Source organism: Scardinius erythrophthalmus (genome assembly GCF_964197995.2).
Source record: "Scardinius erythrophthalmus genome assembly, chromosome: 23".
In the NCBI taxonomy this organism is placed as follows: domain Eukaryota; kingdom Metazoa; phylum Chordata; class Actinopteri; order Cypriniformes; family Leuciscidae; genus Scardinius; species Scardinius erythrophthalmus.
The window spans coordinates 9,386,168-9,410,416 of NC_138243.1; the positions used below are offsets into that span (position 1 = coordinate 9,386,168).

General features: G+C 38.0%; 3 protein-coding genes across 5 annotated transcripts; 1 reads left to right on the top strand and 2 right to left on the bottom strand.

Annotated features, from left to right (window-relative positions):
- Positions 1–124: 124 nt before the first annotated feature.
- On the bottom strand, positions 125–6,378 carry paqr3b (progestin and adipoQ receptor family member IIIb; the record flags this gene model as incomplete). 2 transcript variants are annotated; one of them, XM_081354615.1, is made up of 7 exons in its annotated part: positions 125–1,856; positions 1,978–2,068; positions 3,312–3,509; positions 4,741–4,896; positions 5,260–5,422; positions 5,496–5,694; positions 6,196–6,378. In XM_081354615.1, 6 exons carry the CDS (start codon positions 5,678–5,680, stop codon positions 1,726–1,728), a joined length of 924 nt encoding a protein of 307 aa, XP_081210741.1. In that variant the 3' UTR covers positions 125–1,725. The 2 variants fall into 2 exon arrangements, with proteins under 2 accessions (XP_081210741.1, XP_081210742.1); XM_081354616.1 differs by lacking the exons at positions 4,741–4,896; positions 6,196–6,378 and having other exon boundaries at positions 1,039–1,856; positions 5,496–5,680.
- Positions 6,379–6,936: 558 nt separating this feature from the next.
- Positions 6,937–16,782, bottom strand: antxr2b (ANTXR cell adhesion molecule 2b). Of its 2 annotated transcripts, XM_081354618.1 has the most exons (18): positions 16,319–16,782; positions 15,976–16,047; positions 15,342–15,413; positions 15,162–15,243; positions 14,983–15,087; positions 14,696–14,764; positions 12,602–12,682; positions 12,453–12,513; positions 12,266–12,364; positions 11,916–11,985; positions 11,402–11,480; positions 10,592–10,687; positions 10,451–10,501; positions 10,277–10,372; positions 10,021–10,194; positions 9,045–9,125; positions 7,531–7,590; positions 6,937–7,452 (listed from the first exon to the last, which is right to left on the bottom strand). In XM_081354618.1, the coding sequence occupies exons 1-17, from the start codon at positions 16,462–16,464 to the stop codon at positions 7,552–7,554; spliced, it is 1,473 nt and encodes a 490-aa protein (XP_081210744.1). In that variant the 5' UTR covers positions 16,465–16,782; the 3' UTR covers positions 6,937–7,452; positions 7,531–7,551. The 2 variants fall into 2 exon arrangements, with proteins under 2 accessions (XP_081210744.1, XP_081210743.1); XM_081354617.1 differs by having other exon boundaries at positions 6,937–7,590.
- Positions 16,783–18,912: 2,130 nt separating this feature from the next.
- prdm8a (PR/SET domain 8a) lies at positions 18,913–22,156 on the top strand (the record flags this gene model as incomplete). Its single annotated transcript, XM_081353866.1, has 4 exons — positions 18,913–18,936; positions 19,268–19,462; positions 20,658–20,865; positions 21,168–22,156. The coding sequence occupies 4 exons, from the start codon at positions 18,913–18,915 to the stop codon at positions 22,154–22,156; spliced, it is 1,416 nt and encodes a 471-aa protein (XP_081209992.1).
- Between the last annotated feature and the right edge of the window lie 2,093 nt (positions 22,157–24,249).

The following is a 24,249-nucleotide window of genomic DNA, read 5'->3' on the forward strand; positions in this document are numbered from 1 at the left end:
AAGTCAGAAAGACAGATTGTGAAATGATTGGAGGCCCAGAAGAATGATTTTATATATATACAAACAGTTAACTATATTGTTTTCATCAATGGTAATGTTGCATTTGGAGATAAAGACACAATTTGTGAGCAGTAAAGAAATTTTAATGCAATGGAAACTTTACATAGGTCTACCGTAATTCAGTCTTTTATTGCAATTCATCCGATAGTCCAAATTAACACGAATATGTGTACAGTCTGCAGTCAGAAGTGGAAACTCAGAGATTATCTTCATTAGTGTTCATAATCTGCAGTTTATACTTAAGTAAAAATTGACCTAAACCACGTTCTCTTTTTTCAATTAGTCTTCAGACAGCAAAAGAACAATGCCCTGGAAAATCCCTAATGCCACTAGAGTAGGACAAAACACTCGGATTACAACAGATTTCAGAATACGATTAAGACAATTCAGCCCTGTTTTATGATGTCAAACTCCATAATGTAAGACATTTTATGGTATCAGCAAGAGATTAAAGAAAACCATGCAATAAGGTCAAATTTGATGTTGCCAACAGAATAACATTCATTGTTCTGAAGGATTACAATATTTAAACAATTTTATGCTACGGGGCTGTTGAGTGCTTGATTCTGATTGTTGATGAGCGTTCTAATTTAAGGTGTTTAATTATTTTCAGGGAAACACACGGTTAAAGTAGTTCCAGGCAGGTTTTGACCGCATTACAGTTCCATATCCCTTCGCCAAATGATTTCAGTCATTGATTTTAAAGGTGGATACAGACTACAACAGCAAAATAGACCTATAATCAAAACCCGCAACGACACTGACCAAGCAAAAAATAAGGTAATATGGAGTAACTGTCAGTTCAGAGGCAAAGCGACTAAGGTTTTGCTAACTTTTCTTACTCCGACAAAAAAAGCGTCGAATGAAGGCAACGCAATCGTAGAAAACACGCCAAATCAAATTAGTACACCGGAAGTAATTGCTGGCAGTTAACCTGGGAGTATTTTCTTTTTTTGTCAACTAAAAGACAAACAACAGGAACGAACAAGGCTTTTTATTCAGTTTCATCATTCAGGCAGTTCATATAATTTCCAAAAGATTAAAATATCAAATAAAGAAAATCAAACAGCTAACAGAAAATGTAAAAAGGATGAGGAGAAACAGTCACACAAAAAGTTCTGTAGAGGCTGCCTCGATACATGTTCATAATCAACTCAGTGCAAGTATTTTTTGACCCATTGTTTACATTAAGTACTGAAGATGCTTGCTTGGTCATTTATTGGTGCTGCTGAACTCAGTGCGTTTAATACATCAAAACAACTCCCTTTACCAAACAAGTATTTAAAAAAAAGTCCCAAAATTACAGTAAACTAACTTCTAACATCAGTCACAAAACAGTGAGAGTTAAGGTCATTTAAATGATGGACATTCCAGAAAAGTGAGGCAACGTATTAACAGTATGTTTAGTTTCACAACCCCTATGATACCATAGGAAAAAGGCTCAATAGAAATCAAAATATATAAAGTAACAGACAATGTATATCCAGCAGAGAATGTGTATGAAACATTTCTTCAGGCAGATAAACTCAACATGATACTGATTGCACGTAACCCTAAGGTACGTTGTTCAAAGGCAGATGAGAGGTAAAGTTTCATTGTTCGATTTTATTAGCACAACTTAAACTAATGCCAAAGAAAATGTCTCAGATGATTTTATAAGCATGTTTAACCACTGCTACAGGGCTGATTGTGTCTGTAGCTCATGATGTAGACAGCGGTCTGGTGCCACCAGTAGAACATCACGACCACCAGCACGTGCCAGAGCTGGTGACTGGCACCAAGATAGTTCAGCTGGCCTGTAAGGACAGAGAACAAACGGCGGTGTAAGTATTTGCTCTATTCTCAATTTGTTTCTTGACCAATTTGGTTTGGTTAGATTATTATAATTATTTACAGGAACTGAACAGAAAAAATAACCTGGGAAGTATCGTTCTGGGATTTTACTGACGTAGAAAAGAAACGCTGAGGCAGCGATCACGTACATGATCATGACTCGAGGGAAAAACATCTGTAATGAGAGGAAGTGCTTGTCAAGAATCAAGTCATGAACATTTATGTTGGTCAAGAACATTTAAATGAACTCTTTCCCCACCAGCATTTTTATTATTATTATTATTTTTATTTTTTTAAGTTGCCAGCCAGCACCAGCATTTTTGATAATTTTCACAAAATGTTCATGGCCCTCAGAATATTGTTATATGAATATCTTAACATGCAATATATCAAAAGAAAGAACAGACCCTCTGCTTTGTTTTATTCTAGCTTCATGCATTATTTTTTTATCAACACTTGAATATAGGTAAGTCTCATTTAAAAAAGCAACATTTTGAGCAAAAAGCTGAGAAAAATCCAATTTTTGTCAAAGACTACATCCAGAACGATGATCAAAACACAGATGGAGTAAATCGACTCCAACACCCCCAAAGCTTCACAGTCCTATAGCTCGTCCTAGGTCAACATTTCATTCAGTAACATTAGGCAGTTTTGATTTATATGCCGTTTAATGTTGGTGATCGCTCTATTTAAAGGAGGACTTGGTAACTTTTTTAACTTAATAAAACTGTCTAGAAATCATTTGGATGGTTAAACAACCTGTTCTGGTGATATTGGTGACTTTCCCCGCTCCCCCCAGTGTTCCCAGGCGGAAAACCAACCTTGCAACTTGGGGACTACCGTCCCGGCAAAATAGAAATTGGAAGTCTCGTGAGAAGCGAGAATGAGAACGAGAACAAGCGCGAAACACGAATTGCTTTACGGCAATTCGACATAAACACACACGCATGTATGATGTATTACCAGATTACCCACCTCGGTAGACATAGCTCCACACGATACAGTTGGCTTGCTCCGATCAAAACAAACGCACATGAGCAGCGGCAGAGAGGGGGAGGAGGCCGCCGCAAGTGAGTTTTTTACGACCGTGTTGTGAAATATACGCCCCCCCACAGCTGTAGGGGGAGCTCGTGGGGAAAACATGCGACAACAAAAGGGAAAATGAGCGAAGAAGTGACTAGAGTTCGCTAGAGTTGCCGAGTTCTGCTTTAACATATGCATATGATTACATATATCACTTGATTCTGCATCTTCACCTGCGTTTTGATCCGGAGATTCAGTACTCTTTCAGAAGATGCGTAATAGCGCCCCCTATCGTATAACTGTAAATTCCTTTCTATGACGGGGAAAGAGTAAATTATAGAGCAATCTGTTTCCTCCTAATAGTGTCTCCAATAAATGACAAGAAAATATTTCACCTTTACGATTTCAGAGTCAAATCCTCCGTTGATCCAGACCCAGTGGCAGGCTGGGATAATGCCGTATCCGGCCACGGAGCAGAACATGACAGAGCGCAGCTTCTTCCAGTGATGCGTGAGGTAGAGCGGATGAATCTGAGCCGCAAACACAGCCAGGATGAGAGCCAGCACCGTCAGCAGGTACACCTGCCTCCAAAACTGAAACAAACATCAGGTGTTGTTATAACCGTAGCGGATATTAAAAAGTCGATCACTCCTCATTTGTACTTAAATAAATCAGATAACTAAAAGGACGTGGTGGAAAAAAATGAGATGGAAATAAAAAATATATTTTAATTATTTTGCGTTCGCTTGCCAAACATTTGCGTTCCGGCAAGAAACTTACATTCGCTCACAAAGAACGCAAAAGTTTTGCGAGCGAACGCAAAGTTTCTTGGGGGAATGCTAAATATTTGCGAGAATGGAAAAGCAATGACATATAATTAAGGGGGCATTTACATGATTTACACGACAACTGTATTTGGGGGCCTGAAAACTTTTGAAAACAGGATTCAAAGTACAAGTTTTTTTTAACACAATACTGTTATCGTCTCTGTAAACAACAAAAACAGGAATTTGTGAAAACTGATGTCATGCGCATGCGTGTTCGTAGTGTTCCTTTACAAAGTGACATCGCCATCTACTGGCCTGGAATGAATAATACAGCCTTTTTAGTTGTTTTCGCAGATCCAAGATCTGGGTTGTTTTGACAACGTTGCCATCCGTTCACAAAACTTTTCAAAAATACAAAATAAAAACTTTTACGTTTTTAGTACATCGTTGTCGTGTAAACGAACGCTTATTCCTCCCATCTTATATGTTTTCCATCACCATGTCCCTTTAGGGGCTACGTAGATAAACTCTACATAAACCTAGCTTTTAAAGCCATGTGCAAGTAACACGTGATTTCAAAGCATCAAAAAAGGTCTTTAAGGTCTTTACTTAAAGTCAGCATGAAATGAAAATTCAAATCTATTTTCTAAATGCATGTTATAGATTTTATAACAACTCGTCCGTGCATGTTTTTTTTCTTGTAATGTTTAATCAAAATGTCATTACTGAACTTCAGGTGATGCTCGCGTTCTTCTGCATCGCCCTACACTTTTTCGATAATCAGTTTCACTCAAATATATGCCAATATGGAAGAAAAAAAGTTGTTGCTACTTCCATTTCATTGTGACTTTATGTAATATATATATATATATATAAATAATTTAATACAAATAATAATAAATTAAAATAACTACATTTAATTGAATACATAAATAATGAAATCAATAAAATATTTATTATAAAAAGTAAAATAAAATAAAATAAATCAAAACTGGAAAAAAGAAACCAGGCATCCTGGTACTTGAAGGCCACAAATTTAAAAAAACATCTGTCATACACTGTTGCAGTAGAAGGCATAGAAGACTCCAGGCACATAACATCCCAAAATCCCCACGGATATTCCAGCGTAGTCCAGAGCAAGCCAGCGGCGACACGTCTTCTCCGAGCGATGACAACTGAACAAGTGGTAGCCCACAGAACACAGCATGCAAACCTAACCATAGAATAAAACTCATAAATCCACACTGAATCAACATGCGCCAGTACTAAATTTCCTATATATTATAATCATTATATTCACAACTTGTAATAATTACTTCAATGAGCTCATTGTTTCTGCTTTAAATGAATACATGATGTTAGCTAACTGCGTGATTTGTAGATGTACATTTCTGAAATACATTATCAGATCACTCTAAATTGTCATGTAGACACATGCATTTTCTGCTGCTTTGCAAGGATGTGTATTGTGAAAAGCGCTATACCAATACATGTGAATTGAATTGAAAAAATTGTGCCTTCTAGGTACTTTATAAAATATAAAGTATAGTTACAATTTCCCCACATTTTCTGTTACCTGAAAACAAAACAATCCTATTGAATAAATCACATAGTCCTCTCGTGACGCCCCCGCAGACGGCAGGACCGTGGCCATGTCATATACCCCCAGCGAGAAGAACAGCAGGAACCCTAGCAGATGACTCCAGATGTTCACCGTCTCATTGGATAGAATGAATATACTGTGGGATACGAGAAATAAAGAGTAAACAAGAGGCAACACATCCACAGTTTCAAAAAGAGAAAGAAACGCACCTTTTGAGGCAGAGTTTCGATGGCAGGTGTGCTCTGTATCCGTCTGTGATGTACGGATTCTCCTTCAGAAACACTGGGATCTGCTCATAGGTGTACAGGCGGATCCCTCTGGGCACGAGCACAGGCCAGTACTGATAGCTGCCCAGCTCGATGTAATGGGTGCTCTTGAGGGGGTTCTGAGGCATCTTGGCTCAAGTGGCTTGAGGAACAAGGCAGATCAGTTACAGAAAGAGAAGACCCTGCTTGCAACTTGGAGAGTTAATACAGCTGTACAAGTCTCATTTGTTTCAATAACACACAAACACAGACTGAAAACGCTGCAGCATTTTTGAAGCCCAAAAATCAGCTCAAACCAAAATACATAAAGCAGCTCAGCAAAAAAAAAAAACTGTTTAGCATTTAAACCGAGACAAATGATGCTACTATTGGAGTTTGAATAACTTTGTCTTTGCATGTCTTTTTGCTACTAAAATAGCATTCAAATGTAAAAGTCTTAGTTTTTTCCTGAAAGCTAATATATCATAAACACAACCTAACAAGCAATACATTTCCGTTTATTGCTCAAATGTCGCACATGCATAAATGTGTTGTTTGTGCCGCTGATATGAAGCTGCTGCAGGCTAACAACTGCGCTTCAAAGAGGATTAGATTATGCTTTTAAACCCATTAGATCTCAGTGTAATTACAGCAAACCTCTCACCTCCACGTAAAGACCTGCCGTCTATCCCATTCAGCCCTATATATTCCTTAATTTCTGTTTAATAACAGAATATGAGCGTCATGTTGATAACCGGCAGCTAGCCGTCCAGCTAAAGGCTAAAGAAGAGACGAGTGCGAGTGTGACATTAAAACCCTGCGACAGACTGACACACAATGCGACAGCAAGTCACTCTCGCTTCATGAGTGGTATTATTTGACTGGAAAGCATATGCAACGAAATGAAACAATTAAAAAGGTTTTACATAAAAGTATCTTAGATGTTTAGAATACAATTTCAGATTAAGTTTAAATGTAGATTTAAAAAATTTTTTTTTAGTTTCTCGTTTGATCGCTTACAATTATGTGAAATCAAATAATAACATAGATATACATAGAAAAAATACATGTTTATGTATATTAATTGTGTTTATGACTGTGATTTAAATCACTTATTTCGTTTAAAGTAAATAACATCATATTTAAATAACATGTATGGTTCTCAATCACAATTGTACTTTTTGCCCAAATAATCTCTCATAATATAAAAGATTAGGATTATAATTTGGAATATCCAGACATTCTAACATGCTATTAACAGTCTCTTGATTGTGCTTGAGATTAATCCCTGATTACCTACATAACTGCTCTGAGCTGTGTGTGTGCTTTCACTATATAATCACATTCATAATCAGGACATTTGACTAATAACATCAAAAATTCATTGTTCACTATATCAACTCATAAATTAACCATTTTATATTTTATTTGAAAGGTATTACAGGCTTTTTTTCTTCTTCATTTATTACATTACAAATCACACTCTCACAAGTGAACTGTATCATTATTTATTTTAATGCATTTTAAATGCCATTTACATCATTATCAAATAATATCACACATGTAATCTATTGATTGAATCGAATTATAAATAAAAATAAGAACAAATAATTAAATAAAAATGTTTACCGATTAACTGGAAAATTAACAACTTTACTACTAATATTGAAAAATAACCATTTACATTATCTCTCCTTTACAAACCCCTTCATAATACACTCACAAGAAGGCACCGTATTGATTTGTACCTAGAAAACTTAAAAAAATTAATTGTTATAAAAGCACATGCAGAAAAATCAGCAGGATAGACTTATACATGTAAGAATTAAAATCTGATAGTTTTAATTCAGATGTACAGCTTTGCGGTGCACAATGTATCCATACGGGTGTGAATTTCCCAATCCTTCTTGTCTGAACGTGCCTGAAAAGTGACATTTGAACCCTATATTCAAAATGTTTAAGCTTTCCAAGTAATCTCTTAAATTTGATCAAAACTCACTTAAGGACACATTGTGTTTGGTCAATGACTCTGAACCCGGGTGAATTTGATGCAGCGCCCCTGAAAGACAAAACCCCCCAACAAAAGCAGGTTGTTACACATACAGATATGCAGAATGGAGGACCGGCTATCCCACCATGCACCCCCTCTTACAATCACACTCATCATCTCCACCATCTCTTTACCCCATTATCTCTTATAAATGTGAAATATGACAAATCATATCTCCTAATGTCTCTGCCTCATGTTACAAGCTATGCCCTCATTCGCTGATCATATTTCACATTAACTCTACCGATGCTAAATCATCCACACTGGATGTTTTAAATGCACCTCATATGGTAAAAAAATAATTGTTTTGACAATATTTTTGTCGCACTGACATCTACGATAATTTGAGGTAATTGAGAGAGATTTGATTTTAATTGGTGGTAAGGAAGCAGCAATGATGGAGGTCAGGCAGGTTGATCAAGCAACACTAATGCTTGACAAACTCTGTTTGGACAGATCTGGTACCATGAGTGCAGAACAGGTACCAGTATCGGAAATTAAGGCCTATTTATAGCAAGTCTGAATCTTTGACATGAAAAAAACATGTACAACACGATTACTGTATATACAAAAAGATTTATTCGCATCAGACTTGGTATGAACAGGCCTTAAACACTCCTAACAGTAACTGCCAAAGACAAGTAAACAGGGAATAGTATGAGAAAAATATGAAAAACTATTATTATTATCTTGTTTTTATCTTATTTTTTCTTGTCTTTTAAGAAAGTGAGAGAATTAAATCAAATGAAAATGTTTTACAAGAGTCTATTTGTGCAAAGATATTCTGTTGCCCACAGCAATCAGTTCAACAATATTCTCATTGTGCCGTAGAAGGACATCCAGTTAAACTCAAACTAAGTGTGACAGTGAAATCAGCGAGAGGTCAGAGGTCACTCTCGGCAGTGAAGTGTCAGGCGAGGGCCGCATCAATGACAACCTGAACTCTGACAGTCGGGTCAACCTAATGATTGTAATCCTGAGGACTCGTCTGTGATGAGTGTGTGTTTGAGGGTCAGTTAATGACCAGTCGGAGCACCGCAACGAGATATATGACGACGAGAGTGTGTATGTGTGTGTTTCGATCTGGTCTGTCTGTGACTGGACTGTCAGCTTCGTTTCTGCAGCTTATTAGTGCTAATGAGCCTTTTCAGCAGGCTAAATGAGGAAGTCAACTATTAAGCGGTTGCATAAGCAACACAATGGCTCTGTTCCAAAGCATAGTGAGCTTTCTACATACAGTACAGTAAGCAGCGTTTTACGGTTAGGGTTAGTTACTTGTAATTATGCATAATTTACTGTAATTACTATAGTAAGTACATAACTACATCACCTTAAAAAAGTGTAACCAAAATAAGTTCCTTCTTTGCTAAGCAACTCGTTTAATTAACAAAAGCAATTGTTCTTCTGTTGATCACATACAGATTTGCAAAGAAAATCTCATTGACTTAAGATGGCAACTGTACCTTGTCATTTGCTGTAGGTCTCATGATGGCAACTCTGTCGTATTGTCTACGCAGCAATGCTAACACGGCATCAAAACGACTCTACAAATGCAAATTACACAAAAAAAAAAAGCATATTATGACATTGACATTCACTTTTTTGATCACCAGCCACTGTGGCTAGTGGTTTTCCAAAGTTACTAGCCACTCAACATTTTCACTGGCCACAATTTTGACATCGATACCATAGGGAAACACTGCCATATAGATATTTTTAATATTATCTCATAATTTGGCAGCACGTTTATTAGGCTGATGTCACTTTAAGACCTGACGCACAGATCCATTATACTGTTACACATGCGTTTTCTTTCTCAACTGTTTACATTCACTTAAAACATGACTATGTTTCCGCGAATACTTGCCAAGACCGGCATTTAGACATTATTTTGTGTGTATTTGACTGTTTAAGCGCAATACGCAGCGAAAAAGAGCTCTATTTAGTACTGAGAGGCGGCTTTATGTGCGCTCACTTTGGCTGTGAGCACAAAATATGCGGGAACGAGTAAAATTATGCACAATACGCACTATCCCACGGCAAAATTCAAGCCCTGTAACACCAACACTATTCATCCGGAGCAAATGAAGCGAGTGAGTGAGTAGAGGCGGGTTTGTGTATCAACTGGTATCGAGCAGCTGGTATCGTATATTCAGTGGAAAATGAGTATTAAGCATTTCAGATATTTCCGTATCAAATTTTTTTTTGAGAACACTACATTGCACTTTTTATTATTATCTATTATTTAAGGTGCTTTTTTAAAATACTACAATTGAAAAATGTATATATTATAATATAGCCTAAAATTCAACCCGCCAAAGTGGCTTAGTTACACACCACTGCTGAAATCCACCCGCATTTGGTGGATGTTAATGTCAAGCCCTGCATACTGTGTGCATCATCCAGTAACAAAAGCCAATGTGTTGACAGAACACTTACTTTAATGGGAGTGTACCATTTGTCTGGGACTGGGGCCTGATATATCGGTGGTGGTCTGGGTGGGGGTCTTATTACAGGCTCTTCAAACTCCTCCTCTGGCATTTTGACCACAGCATTTTTGGCTTTGGCTAACCGAGCCCCTTCCTCTGTAGAGCCCTTTTCACCCCAGCGAACCTGTGGATGTTGAAAGCTTTAGCGTCTATCCATAGAACTTTTGTTTTGGCCGTCAGTGGATTGCATTGGATGGTTGCGTTACCTCCATGCGTGTAATACCACCAGGCCCTCTGCCACCATAATAAGACGCATCCACCATTGGCCATTTCTTCTTCGGCTGAGGGTCCACCTCAGGCTCCTGTAACATCACACCAAGCATTTCAAGACATTGCCAATTCAGCTAATTCAAATATATTTCAAGTCCCAATGTACCTACAGGTATTGGACGTGGAGGCGGAGGGCGAGATGGGGGTGGATCCCTGATTACCTGCCACAGGAGGAGGAAAACAGCCCTCATGATTATTAATATCTCATTAATATACACAAGTGTGTGGAAAAGAAGAGAACTTGTGCTCACCACAGTGCAGCAGAGAGGCCAGAACCACCAGAACACAATTAAACCCAGCAGAACCAGCAGCACGAGGATCACAATCAAAATCACTATCCCATCAGACTATGGGAAGTGAAAAGATGAATGTAACAATAAAGCAAACCAAAAAAAAAAAAAATATATATATATATATACATACACACACATAGACACAGACATATATATTTACAAACTTTTATACTAGAGTATACTTTTATACTATCGCAATTAATCGATTTGACACTACAAATATATATAAATATATATATACACATTACACACACACACACACACACACACACATATATAAACACACACATATATTACATATTTACAAACTATTGTTCAATGCGATTAATTGATTTGATACCACTATATATATATATATATATATTAAACTAATATTTGTTTTTAATTTTTATATATATATATGTGTGTGTGTATGTGTTTTTTTATTTATATTAGTATTAGTATATTAGTATTTATATTAGTTGAAAAATGAAAATGAAAATTAGATATGTAACAATTACTAAAACTTAAACTAAAATGAAATATATATATATATATATATATATATATATATATATATATATATATATATAAATAAAAAAATTACTATAATAGTATAAATTACTAAATGAACACTGACTTGAACCTGCTGTATCCACAGCCTAATGTTTCAGGAGAACATTCAACTTTGGTTTAATTTGTGTCCTATAACTATACTGTTCATTGTGATATTTACTGGCCTTTTTAGCAAATTTAGTTGGTTTGCTAAAAAATGTATTATTTACTTACACATGTGGTGGCGTATATTGTGATTGGACTTGAAATGAAAGACTGGCCATTATTCAGACTAATGAGCACATCGATTGAGCTGTTGAGAGAGGGAAAGTCCGTTATTACATGATTTAGTGACAAAGGCGGAGCATAGTTTGTCATACAGTGAGGCCAACAGCGCTGTGCTAAAGTATTCTTTTTAAAACAACTAGGCGAATGAAGTTGGGAAAAATCCCTTTCATCTGTTCTAAACAAACTTGGCAAAGGCGAAAAGCAAACGGTGGGTCATTTTGCATTTCTCTTTAGCTGGCGGACAAAAATGTGCTGTCGTCACACACGCTGCTTTGTTTCAGCCCTGCCCTGAGCCTGTCTCTTATCAGTTGTCTATTAGCTAAGCTATAAACAGAAACTGAGATAGAAACCGCCGGGGAAAGATGATGAACTCGTTCCCTTTGCATGTCGGCTTGTAACAGCTGTAGCTCTGAATGGAGAGCCACTGTTCTCCAACTGAAGCTGGTCGAATGCCACTTACTGTCCGACCTCGGTCAACACTGGAGCTGGACACAGCACGTAATTATCCTTCACAATACCCGGCCTCTCATCTAGAAGGAAGAGAGAGCAGCATGAGATTGCCGTAAAATGCCAAATACAGGGTGAAACACAGAGGCTTTATTTAAGGATGTAGCTGCGTGCAACTTCCCCATCGAGGAGCCTCTCGAGGCCATGAGGATTTTGGGATCACACTTGCTAACAAAAAAAATAATAATAGCATTGCGGCTTACCATGACACTTATTCAGTTGATGAATGTGGAGCTGAATTATATGCCTTGTGTTTTTGTTGACAGGGCGTCTTATATAGATGGAATGCATTGAATGGCTTACTGTAAGGATCCTGTTGATTGACAGATAATGTGCAGACCACACCCTCAGAGGTTCTTCCCTGCGTGAAGCCCCTTCCTCTCAAAACAATGTTGAACGATTCTAAAACACAATGTTTACACTGAAATAAGTCATGATCATGAGTCCAGAAGGGATCAAATCTGGTTTACATGGACCTTTTTAGACGTACCATTCACGCAAATGCTGGAGGGCTCCAGGTTAAAAATTTCTACACAGGATTTCTTTAAAATCTGTAAAGGCAAATACAACTTAATTAGAAGGCAGCATAAAAACCGCATGTAATAAATGTCATTTTTGCTGACCTACACTAAAGCTCACCGAGTTTACGATGTTTTTGAGGGCATGAAATCCATCCACAACAGGAAACACTTGATCTTTGCTGTCTGCAATATCTACAAGCTAATTATGAACATACGTTAAAAACTGGCATATCATGTCAGAAATGAGCTTTTTCAGGATCACACATCTCTGTGTGTGTCCACTCTTGAAGCAATCTTAATACCATTTCCCAGGCCAGAATCAATCTCTAGCTAATGTAAAATGAGCCGGATATGTGCTCTGCAGGATCCAATTACACTCAGCATCATCCTGCCCAGACAAACACATCCAGCACAGCCAATATAAGGACCCCTCTGTTACACTAATGCTGCTACTAATGCACACAGAAAAACAATAATATCGCCATGACAACAACCTTCCCATGACAGCAATTATAAGCGATTCACCAACAACTGATGGACTACAATAGATTCAGACAAAAGAGAATGTCAGAAACTAGATTTTTACATTTTTTCTGTAGAAAATTGTGTTGGGCTGTGTGAAATGTGTGGTGGTTGTCAAGGTGTTGCTATGAGGTTGCTAAGTGGAATTTAGCAAGTTGCTAGGGAGTAGATAGGGTGTTCTAGGTGATTGACAGGCTGTAATGTGGTTGCTAAGGTGTTCTGAGTGTTTTTTGTATGTCGCTATAGAGTAGATAGGGGGCCCTATTTTAACGATCTGAAACGCAAGTGTCAAAGCGCAAAGCGCAAGTAACTTTGTGGGCGGGTCTTGGCGCTGTTGCTATTTTCCCAGCGGGATAAATGACTCTTGCGCCAGGCGCAAATCTAAAAGGGGTTGGTCTGAAGTAGCTTTATTATTCATAGGTGTGGTTTGGGCGTAACGTGAAATAAACCAATCAGAGCGTCATCTCACATTCCCTTTAAGAGCAGACGCGCTTTTTCTAAAGCGGATTCCTATTGTAACGGCGAATTTGCCAGGCGCGCGCCAGGAGCGGTTCACAGCCGAGGAGAGCAACGCTCTCGTCAGGGACATTGGGGATGGAGAAACCCACCCAAATTAACTTCGGTTAAAAAGGCGTATGATAATTTGGGTAAATGTGTAAGCTAGATGTATGCTTTTATAATAAATTATCTATCTATCTATCTATCTATCTATCTATCTATCTATCTATCTCTATCTATCTATCTATCTATCTATCTATCTATCTATCTATCTATCTATCTATCTATCTATCTATCTATCTATCTATCTATCTATCTATCTATCTATCTATCTATCTATCTATCATAATGTATGATTTGCAAAAATGAAAACTGCTGCTTCTGTGTAGATGAGAGAATCAAAGTGTATGCGCGTTGTGCACACGCTACATTGATTACGGCCAAGCATGCGCCCTTAAAATAGCATATGAATAACATGCGCAACGCGCGCCACTGACTTTAAACTATTTTTTCCTGGTTAGTGGCGCAATTGTTTTCTAAACCTGCAAAATAGCATGAAGGAACGTTTGCGCTGGAACACGCCTCCTTTTTTGCGCTGAACCGCCCAGGGAGCGCAAGTTCATTCCCTAGTTTAGCGACGTGCTTCTGTGGAGGGAAAAGCGCGCTTTGCGCGGGTGCAAAATAGGAATGATACATGCGTCGGTGTACAAAGTCAATTGCGCTGGGTGCAAGATAGGGCCCCAAGTGTTCTAGGTGGTTGCTAGGCTGTTATGTGGTTGCTAAGGTGTTCTGAGTGGTTTTTGGCACGTTGCTAGGGAGTAGATAGGGTGTTCTAGGTGATTGACAGACTGTAATGTGGTTGCTAACCACCTTCAGGTCCTTCCTTCAATGTACTTTTTGTAGGCTACTTTTCATCCGTAAAAAATGTATGTCTTAAATATTTAGTAGTGCTGTCAAAGCGATTAATCGCGATTAATCTCATCTAACATGAAAGTCTGTAAATATACACACAACACACACATATATATTTTATATTTACAAACTTTTATGTTAGATATGGTTATTTGCGATGAATTGATTTGACAGCTCTAATATTTAGTGTTAGTTTTAAACATTTGATAGCATTTAATATTAAGTGTTTTTTAATAGTATATTTCACTGCAGGTTTCATGTCTTTGTTGAAAAGTCTTACTTGGTTTGCATCAAAGTCCTTCACGCCAACACAATAAACCCGAGCACCAAACTGCCTCGCCTGATCCGCCTGAGGAAGCACACGACCAGTTCATTTATTACTTCATTCAATTATTACATTTCATAAAAAAAAAAAACGAATGTAGATAATAATTATATAAATGTATACAAATGTATTGCGAAAATAAGGTGGACTGATTTTATCTCAGTACATAATTTTCATGTAAGTGCTTCCATAGGTTATGCAACATAAATATTCCATACACTGTTCGTGTTGTGCTGCTTTACCTCTTTCACAGCGAGGTCGTGCGGAAAGACCTCCAGCTTCCCATCAGTCAGTGCAATGATGATGCTAGATGCTCTTCCTCCCTGGGTAGTCATTTGTTCTAATACCTAAAATGTTATTTTTTGTTATGACCTTTGACATCCATTTAGAAACAATATGCTTTTGAAAATAAGCTATTCACCTTTTTAAAGCCCTCATGCATGTAGGTTTCACCAGCAGGTCTGATCTCGCTCAACTTCTGCAGACCATTATCAATAGCTGCCCTAAATGCCCAGGAAAAACATCAGCTTTATGCTTACAGTAGGATTTCTATCAACAATACTACAGTATGACTCACAACAATGACTGAATGAAATCGCACCTGTCTCCAATCAGAGGTAACACGACTTCTGCACTAGAGGAAAACACTATGAAGGACACCCTCATTTTCGGGCTAAAGAAAGTAGAAACATGTAAAATCAAATTTACTCTTATGGGTGGGTAAGAAAAATGACTGTTTTCTGAAATAGTCTGATATACACTGTAACTATTTAGTAGTGCAGTAATTGGTGTAAATTACTACTGTGACACTATTTGAGGTTGACCATTGTGCTCTCATGCCCAAATTCGGATTAACTAGGTCACCATACCACACACTAATCCAAACATACTAAAGTTAAACATAGTAATCTAAAATTAAGTTTATATTTAGTTCCACACATGTGCAAGAGGTTGAGACTCATACAAGTGGTTTGAAACCAGGCAAAGTCGCTGCCTATACATTTTTAAGTACAATCAACTTGGATGTTTAAGTCATTCCAACTTAAATTACATTACTGATTAAAATAACTTATTTGTGATGAGTTAAAGCAATGTTAAAACATATGTTGTCAACTTATTGATCATATTTGTTACATTTGTAGTGCTGAAACGCTATAACCCACCCGATAAAGCTATCGGTTAATTGATTCTTTTAAAAAGAGCAACTTAAAAAAGATTTTAACATTGTCTCTTACCTCACAAAACGATTAGTAAGTTGTTCCACAAATGTATAGATCTCCAGCCAGTTGTCAGACACACTGCCCGACCTAGAATGATGGAGAACAGTGAGTGCTTTAGTTTAGAGGAGAAACAGGGCCATATAAGGGCTCCTGAGAGCTTTGTAGAAAAAAAATAAACTGTAGGCTACCTAAAATACCAGGACTAATAATGAGCTCACTGGAGTTATTAATTTCATTGATAATGTTTCAGTAAGGCGAGCACACACCAACAGAAAGAGAGTGTGTTTGCACGTTTTATAAACATACAGCCTATAAAATATAGACATAAATACAGTCGACTAAATGCTGTCAAACTTACCGATCCAACACAAAATATAAATCAAAGGCTCCATGGCAAGAGCCATCTTCTCCTTTCCCAAATGAAGTCAGGAGAGAGATGCAGAAAAGTTGGAGGACCCAAGTGGCTTTAATGGCATGATCGCTGTCTCCTCTCATTCCTGTCATGGACTGCACGTCGTTGTTAAAGGGAACACATCAAATCTAGTAGTAGAAATGCAGTTGACGCGCGAGGACGGACCGCGCGCAGATATTTTACTCCTGCATGACAGCGCGCGCGCACCATCGAACAATAAAACACTCTTTAAAAAGACACTCCTGCTGCGGCCTTGGGGAATTGTTATTCGTTTTCTCCCGTTTTCAAATAGCCATCTCCTCCACTCGAGATTAATTTCATTCCGTAAAGTTTTTTCTATCTTATTCAAAGCGGGTCCGGTTTACATTGCAGATAGAGCAACACATGATTAGTGCGCATGCGCTGAATGTGCTGTTGCGCTCGTACAACAGCGTGTGATCTTAAAAGGGTAAGATCAGGCATTAACAGATTTGAGAGCACCATGCGAAATGAAAGGCCTCTGGCAACGATAACAAGGCTAATGTAGAGGAAATGTGCTCGATTTATAAATTTGTATCTGTGTATCATATATTTGTATCATGATTGTTGACACAGACTATCATATGTGTATTAAGGTTTATAGAATGTGTTAACAGTGATCAACAACTAAAAAGTAGCTAGGTCATTTGATTAGTATGGGAGCTTGTTTCCGCCACTGAATAATAAATAAATAATAATAATTGCGACTTTTTATTTCACAATTCTGACTTTTTTTTCACAATTGCGATATTTCAAGTCAGAATTGTGACTTTTTTCTCAGAAATTCTCTCGCAATTCTGAGAAATAAAGTTGCAATTGCGAGATAAAAAGTCGCAGTTCTCGAGAAATAAAGTCGCAATTGCGAGATAAAGTCAGAATTGCATGATATAAAGTCGCAATTGCATGTTATAAAGTCAGAATTGTGAGATATAAACTTTTCTGAGGTAAAAGAAAAAAAGTCCGTCTTTTTTTCCTTAGAATTGGACTTTATATCTCACAATTGTGAGTTTATATCTCACAATTCTGAGAAAAGATTGCGAGATATAAACTCGCAATTATGTGTTATAAAGTCAGAATTGCGTGATATAAAGTCGCAATTGCGAGAAAAAAAAATCAGAATTCTGACTTTATAACACGTACGCAATTGCGACTTTATTTCGCAATTCTTTATCGACTTTATCTCTCAATTCTGAGAAATAAAGTCAGAACTGCGAGATGTAAACTCGCAATTGTGAGATAAAAAGTCGCAATTATCTTTTAAAATGTTTTATATTGTGGTGGAAACAAGCTTCCATAGATTAGTTTTGTCGATCACTGTTAGACCACCAAGCCCACCCACGTCACACGTCACCACTCGGTGGTCGGTTCACGAATATTTAGAACGCGTGTCAGTGATACGTCACTAATTAACTATGATCACGGAGCTTCATCTCTTCATGGTGGAGCTATTTGGTACAAAAAACTTGTCAAATGCTGCCTACAAAAAAAAAAAAAAAAACTGTGATTTTGCTAGACTCAGTTGATAAATATATTTTATTATAATATTGTGTTAATACCCCAGTAATAATCATGTGATCATTGCTGTTTTTATGTTTAGAAGCTATTCTTATATGAGCCTGTGCAGATATTTTCTTGTTTCTTTTGTTGTTATTTATTTGTACTTTTCTTTTTAAATTTCTTTTAAATTTCTTTTAAGCCCTTGTTGTATTGTTGAAGTTCATTATATATTTACTGAGCTCCTAAAAGGGTGGTGGAGAAAAATATGAGATGGGAGGAAAAAGCAAAACTTTCGCAAAGTTTCTTGGTGGAACGCAAACGTTTTTGCGAAGGAACACAGAGTTTCTCTGCAGAATGCCAAATTTTTTGCGAGGGAACACAAAGTTTCTCGGTGGAACGCAAAACATTTGCGAGAGAACCCAAAAGCATTGACAATTATTTTTTCTCCGTCTCATTTTTTTTTCTTCTTCACCATGTCCCTTTAGGGGCTCTGTATAAATTGAATGCCATCTTGCTGTTATATTATGGTTTTCTTAATTTTAAATAAAAGGATATCTTCATAAGCACTGGTACATGGTTTACACCCTGCGGTTTTAGGGGGTCCATAGCCTACTTTAGATTAGAATTGGGGTGGTTTAGTGTTAGGGACCCCCAGGGGACCCAGTGAAACTGGAAGTAGGGGGCGCCCTAGAACCTAACCAAAATACCGAGCTCGGTTTTGGTTAAGCTTTGGTTAAGCTTTATAGTTGTACCTTATTTATCTCTTTCCTTATTATTTTTGTGCTGTTTATGAATGAACACATACATGCATTATGGATGGATGAATGGATGGATGGATAGAGATAGATAGATAGATAGATAGATAGATAGATAGATAGATAGATAGATAGATAGATAGATAGATAGATAGATAGATAGATAGATAGATAGATAGAGCGAGCACCTCGGCCTGTATGTGAATGTGAATAGCCTGCAGCACTGAGTGATCATTAACGCCTGAGCGCACTGCTGTTAATATGACAGTAATGAGCTCATCTCAGCAATGTCAGGTTAGACGTTTGAGCCCAAGATCAGGCACACACATCCATGATAAGCGACACTGACCCAGAACGACTCGTGTTAGGGATAAGAGCACAGAGGGACCAGAGGTCAGAAGGATCGGGGCGGAGTCTTGTCACTGTTTCCCGCAGATAAATGATTGCGCTTAGTTATAATAATTTAAGAATCATCGCTCAGAGCATCCAGTGGGATCAGGAGTCAAGACTCCGCGGAGAGGATTTTATCTGTGCTGTGGATTAAAATGGTAAGATGCGTTTATGATAAAATCCACTCTATAAAAACATACAGGAAACGAATTTGATTTTGAAAGTGTTGTCTCAGGGTCCCGAGGAAAGCGCGCGTTCTCTGCTGGACGCAGCGCTCAGAAACGCGCTGAGCAGCGTCGTGACCTCTCGAGCCGTGCCTGAGGGAGCTGTGCTCGGTCCCTGTGCTGTAACACACACCTCCCTGTGGGACAGCGTCGCGTTCATCGCCTGCAAGTGCGCCGACAGACGCGCCACTGCCTGCATGCTCCAGGTAATTTGCGCGCTTTAATATGACTTGACATCACTCTTTGTCACTCTTTTACACAGTGAAGATTTCTTAGGATGAAAAATCATTTCTGTAGGCTATATACAGTGTATAGGACATGTACCCTATAAGGTCTTGGCTATCTAATGGAATTTCCATTATTATTGCCTATAGGTAAAAGATGCCGTTCAGCACATGGGAACCTCTTGTTTTGCATTTGAAAACTTTACCTTTAAACTATTTTATCTAAAATAACAGGTCTTTTTCAAATATTAAAAGCTGTTGTAACCAATAGGCCTATATATACTGTATATATAAACAGTGAAACAAGTACTTTAATAAGTAGAAATTAACAAGTAGAAATACTACTTAAATAAGTGTTTTTGGAATAATTACATTTAAAACATATAATAAAAAACAAACAAACATATAAAGCACATGACAACTTCCTCTGACCTGACAAAAAATAAAATAAAAAACGATTAAAATATTAAAATCTTCCTTTGTTATATAATTGGCTCTTGTCTGAATGTATGTCAGTGCAGTGTTTTCCTAGCTATTATAAAAAAAATGATTGTTTTGGATGTGCTTCGGCTGTGTGTAATGAAGCCATTAATAGACAAAAAATAGTCCTTCCTTGAAAATGAATTTCAGCACAGCACTACAACAACCATACTGAAATAACCCTTCACAATATATAATGCTTTACAACTAAATCTGTTAGAGAGATACATATGGCAACTTACCTGTTGAGTAATAAAAATGCTTTTACAACATTTCAGATACGAATATGACGAGATGCACACGGGCGAGTGAAAACCATCATGTCAGATCTAAAATATAAACACTTATAATAGGCTTACCATAGTAAATCAGAGTAAGACAAAAATATGTTTTGGATTGATGTATTTACTCATTATTATTTTTTTTTTTTTACATTTTAACAAAAAGAAGTTACATAGTGTACCTTTAAGTTTTGAACCTGCAATGTATACAAAACCACTGCTAGAGAAAACCAGGATTTGTGTGATTGTAATTTGGAAAGAAAACCTTAAAGTTACTAAGGCCCTTGTGGCCATTTCACCACATGACAACGATCTACCACATATGCTATTATAAATTATGCAAATAAATTGGATTTAATTTGATGTAAATGCGTGAATTTTCAGATCTTAAGGACATGTTCTTTTGCATTGTTCAGATCGACCCATCAGCGGCCAGCGAATGTCTGCAGATGATTCAGTCGGCTAGGAACGCAGAGGAACAAAATCTAGAGGCATTTATGAAGAACGGACATCTATGTTTCAGAGCCATAAAGGATATTCCTGAAAACACTGAGCTTTTAGCTTGGTATGGGAGAGATCTAGCCAAACTGCTTGGTCTCAACACAGAGCAAAAGAAAACAAAAGGTATGAATGCATTATGTATTTATAGAACTGCATTTTATTGAATGCCGTGTTTGGTTTCAGAATGAATAAGTGTTTTTGAACAAATCGATTAAGTGAATGATTCAATGACTAATTCCTGAATGCATCAGTGCTTTTAATGAATCAGTTGAGCGAATGATTCAATGACTCGATCAGAAGCTACTTGTTTAATTTCTGAGTAAATCAGAGTTGTGACAATGACTTGTCACAACCTACTATTAATTCCTAAATGTTTCATTGAAATGAATGTAAATTGACTTTTTATCCGTCTTTCTATTTTTAAGGTTTCATTTGCTCTGAATGCAAACAGAGCTTTCTCTTTGAGTTCCCTTTATCGGCACACCAGAGATTTTTCTGCACGGAGAAACCCACATGCTTTTCGCAGAAACTCACCGTCCCAGAAATTCATCCACTGAGTAGCAAACCTACCACAGACTTCCACAACTTGGCCCGAGAGCTGGAGAACTGCAAAAAAAATCGACCCGCAGATGCAAAGAGCAGTAAAAGAAGACGTTCTCTTGAATCAGACACAGATGAGAGTGATGGCGAACCGTCATCTTTTGACAGCCATGGAGATGAAAAGGTATCCGTGAAAAGGTTTTGTGTTAATGGAGTGAATAGACATTCCTGGTCGTCTGCCAGTAAAAAGTCTTTCAGTGAGGGCCGAAATTCTAACCCTAACCCTCCACAAAGTCATGACAACAGCTCGACAGACCCAGACAGGCAGGATTTAAAACCTATTACAATAGCGACCAAGCCTGCATTCTCCACTAGAGGGCTGTGTGATGTTCCAGGTGACAAGAACAGGAAGAGCGCGTTCACGCGACCTCCACGCATCACACCACTTATCCCACTGATGCCAGCCAGTCTTCCCATCTACACCACCCCTAACCGGACAGCCATCCTCCCCAGATTTATACCACTCAACCTCCAGGGCTCTGCTTTGCTATATAAGGACCTTCCCAAACAGTTGTCTCTTCCTCCCAGCGCAAACCTTTGGCCCAAGACCTCCCGGCTGCAGCAACCTTTGCAGACGCTAGTGCCTCCCTCTCTATCTTCTCTTGGTCTACCTCTGCAAAACTGGTGTGCTAAATGTAACATTTCTTTCCATATGACATCAGACCTGGTGCAACACATGAGGTCCCACCACAAGAGGGCGATGACGGATGAGGAGCAGCCGAGGCACAAGGACGAGAAGCTGAAGTGTCCGATATGTAAGGAAGCGTTCAGAGAGCGTCATCACCTGTCACGTCACATGACCGCTCATGCATAAGTTTGTGCAAAAAAAAAAGAAGTTCTGTTCCTCCTACCAAAATAAGCTTTTAAATATTTTTCAAAAATATATATTAAATGTCAACCTCAAATTGAAATGTAATTCTGATTAAGTGTGAAGCATTGTTATATATTTTAGCATTGGTCAATTGGGTTAGGGAATGTGAATGAGGTCCACTAGGTCCTCTGAGTGTAGTCTACTTATTTTGTTCTAGGCCTAATGAATTTCAGTGAAAACTAACCCTAACGCAGGGGCATCACTCACTAAACATTACTACTTATATTTACACCCAGACAGCAACATAGTGTCGGCCCAGATCCAGGCCACATCTGGATTCAACGCGTACCAGATGTGGGCCGGATCCGGGCTGACACTTATGTTTCTGTCTGGGCAGACCTTATGGTGCATAGGAACAAGCGCACAGTATCTTTATAATTTGGTATTTGCAGTAGCTCTGTATATTCGCTGTCGAAGAGTAATTAGCAGGTGAAGTGGATTTATTTATTGTAGAGTTGTCATGAGCATTGTAGTTGTAGACCGGGAAGATCGAACGAGCGGTTCATTCATAAAGCCGTAAGAGCTTACCTTCAAGCTGTGGAGATACAAACTGGAAGACCGAACACAGCGAGCGCAGCGCTGAAAAGGGGCGGGGCTACATAAGGTCTTATTATTAGATTTGATTTTCTTTTTTTTAATTGACCTTTCGCCGGCCCCTCCCCCAAAACGGCCATTGTCCAATCACACATCATAGCAACCGTTACTATGTGAGCAGGTCCGACAAACATTAGCAAGATGGTGAAGCATGCGCCCATCACTGTCTATGGCGCCCATGGCGTTTGTAAATCGGACACTACATACCCCGAGAGATTGTCTGGAGGAGTTGTGTTCTTTCCATTCCCAAAGCCGAAAACACAACGTGAGCGGTGCCTACAATGGATAAAACAGTGTGGACGGCCCCAATCCCAGTTAAATGTGTCGAACATTACGAGGCATAAATACGTCTGCTGGCTGTGGTATCGATGGCTAAGTTAGGCTACTTAAAGTTTTTTTTGTTTTGTTTTTCTGATCTGAAAAACTCCTATCTGTAACTCAAAAAACATAATATTGTCTGAACCGCGAGTTTTATGATCCGTTGCCCCACTAATAAATATTATGGTCTCAACCGCGATTTTTGTGATCTGTTGTCCCCCTAATAAATAGTATGGTGGTAAGTGCATTATGAAAGACAATCAATGAAAGTTATTTAGATGCAAATTAAGGCTTTGTCTGGTTAAACAGTTATTGTGTGATTTCGTTTATTGTGCTTTGTCAACTTGAAGCATGAATTTGAGAAAGAAAATCATTTTTGGAAGAAAATGCACCACATACTTTTGTCAATGATATAACGTTAACTTTAGGCCTAAGTTAGCTAAAAGATTGTATAAGCTTTCAGTTCATCTGCCTAATTGTAGTTGAAAAGTCAAATTAAGCTTGATTATATACTGTGACTGATCAAATAAACTACAGCATCGGGAATAACGTTGACTCCCATGTGTTGCAGCATTTAAAATTTTAGTCATAGTGTTATGCGAAAAAACACACATAAGAAATTATTGCTGACAGCACTTTTATTTTCAGAGACAGTTTTTTCTTTCACACAAAAACACAACAGTAAGTGTCTTACATTGCTTTTAAACACTTGTTTCCTTGTTCTTTGCCATAATCACAAATGATGCGTATAAACACCGGTAAGCATTAGCCTCGATAGAGACGTAGTCGTGTCTCCTTCATTGCGTATTTTTATATTATAATATATCCCTCCACTGCATACTGTAACCCTTTTTGCCTCAATCTGGAGGATATCGCGGAGGTATTGCTCCAAAAAAGGTCACTGACACGCACGGGTATACCTTTTTCCGTCATGGCAATCTGTCGCGCTGGTCGTGTTTGACCATTTGTTTGTCGGACGTAGCAACAGTAACTAAGGGGGGCGGGGCTCGGCGAAAGGTCAATTGTATGATACACTTTTATAAAATCATTATTCAGGTAAATCTGGCAAAATTTAGTGACTATCTGGTAAATAATTAAATCCTATTTATAATAGCTTTGTGTTG

Excerpts from the sequence above, each read along its gene's own strand:
- antxr2b (XM_081354618.1), bottom strand. The coding sequence starts at position 16,464 with ATGACAGGAATGAGAGGAGACAGCGATCATGCCATTAAAGCCACTTGG. Across the intron at positions 10,502-10,591 it reads GGCCTCTCTGCTGCACTGTG|GTAATCAGGGATCCACCCCC; the intron begins GTGAGCACAAGT and ends CTCCTGTGGCAG. Across the intron at positions 9,126-10,020 it reads AATGGTACACTCCCATTAAA|AGTCGTTTTGATGCCGTGTT; the intron begins GTAAGTGTTCTG and ends TTGCATTTGTAG.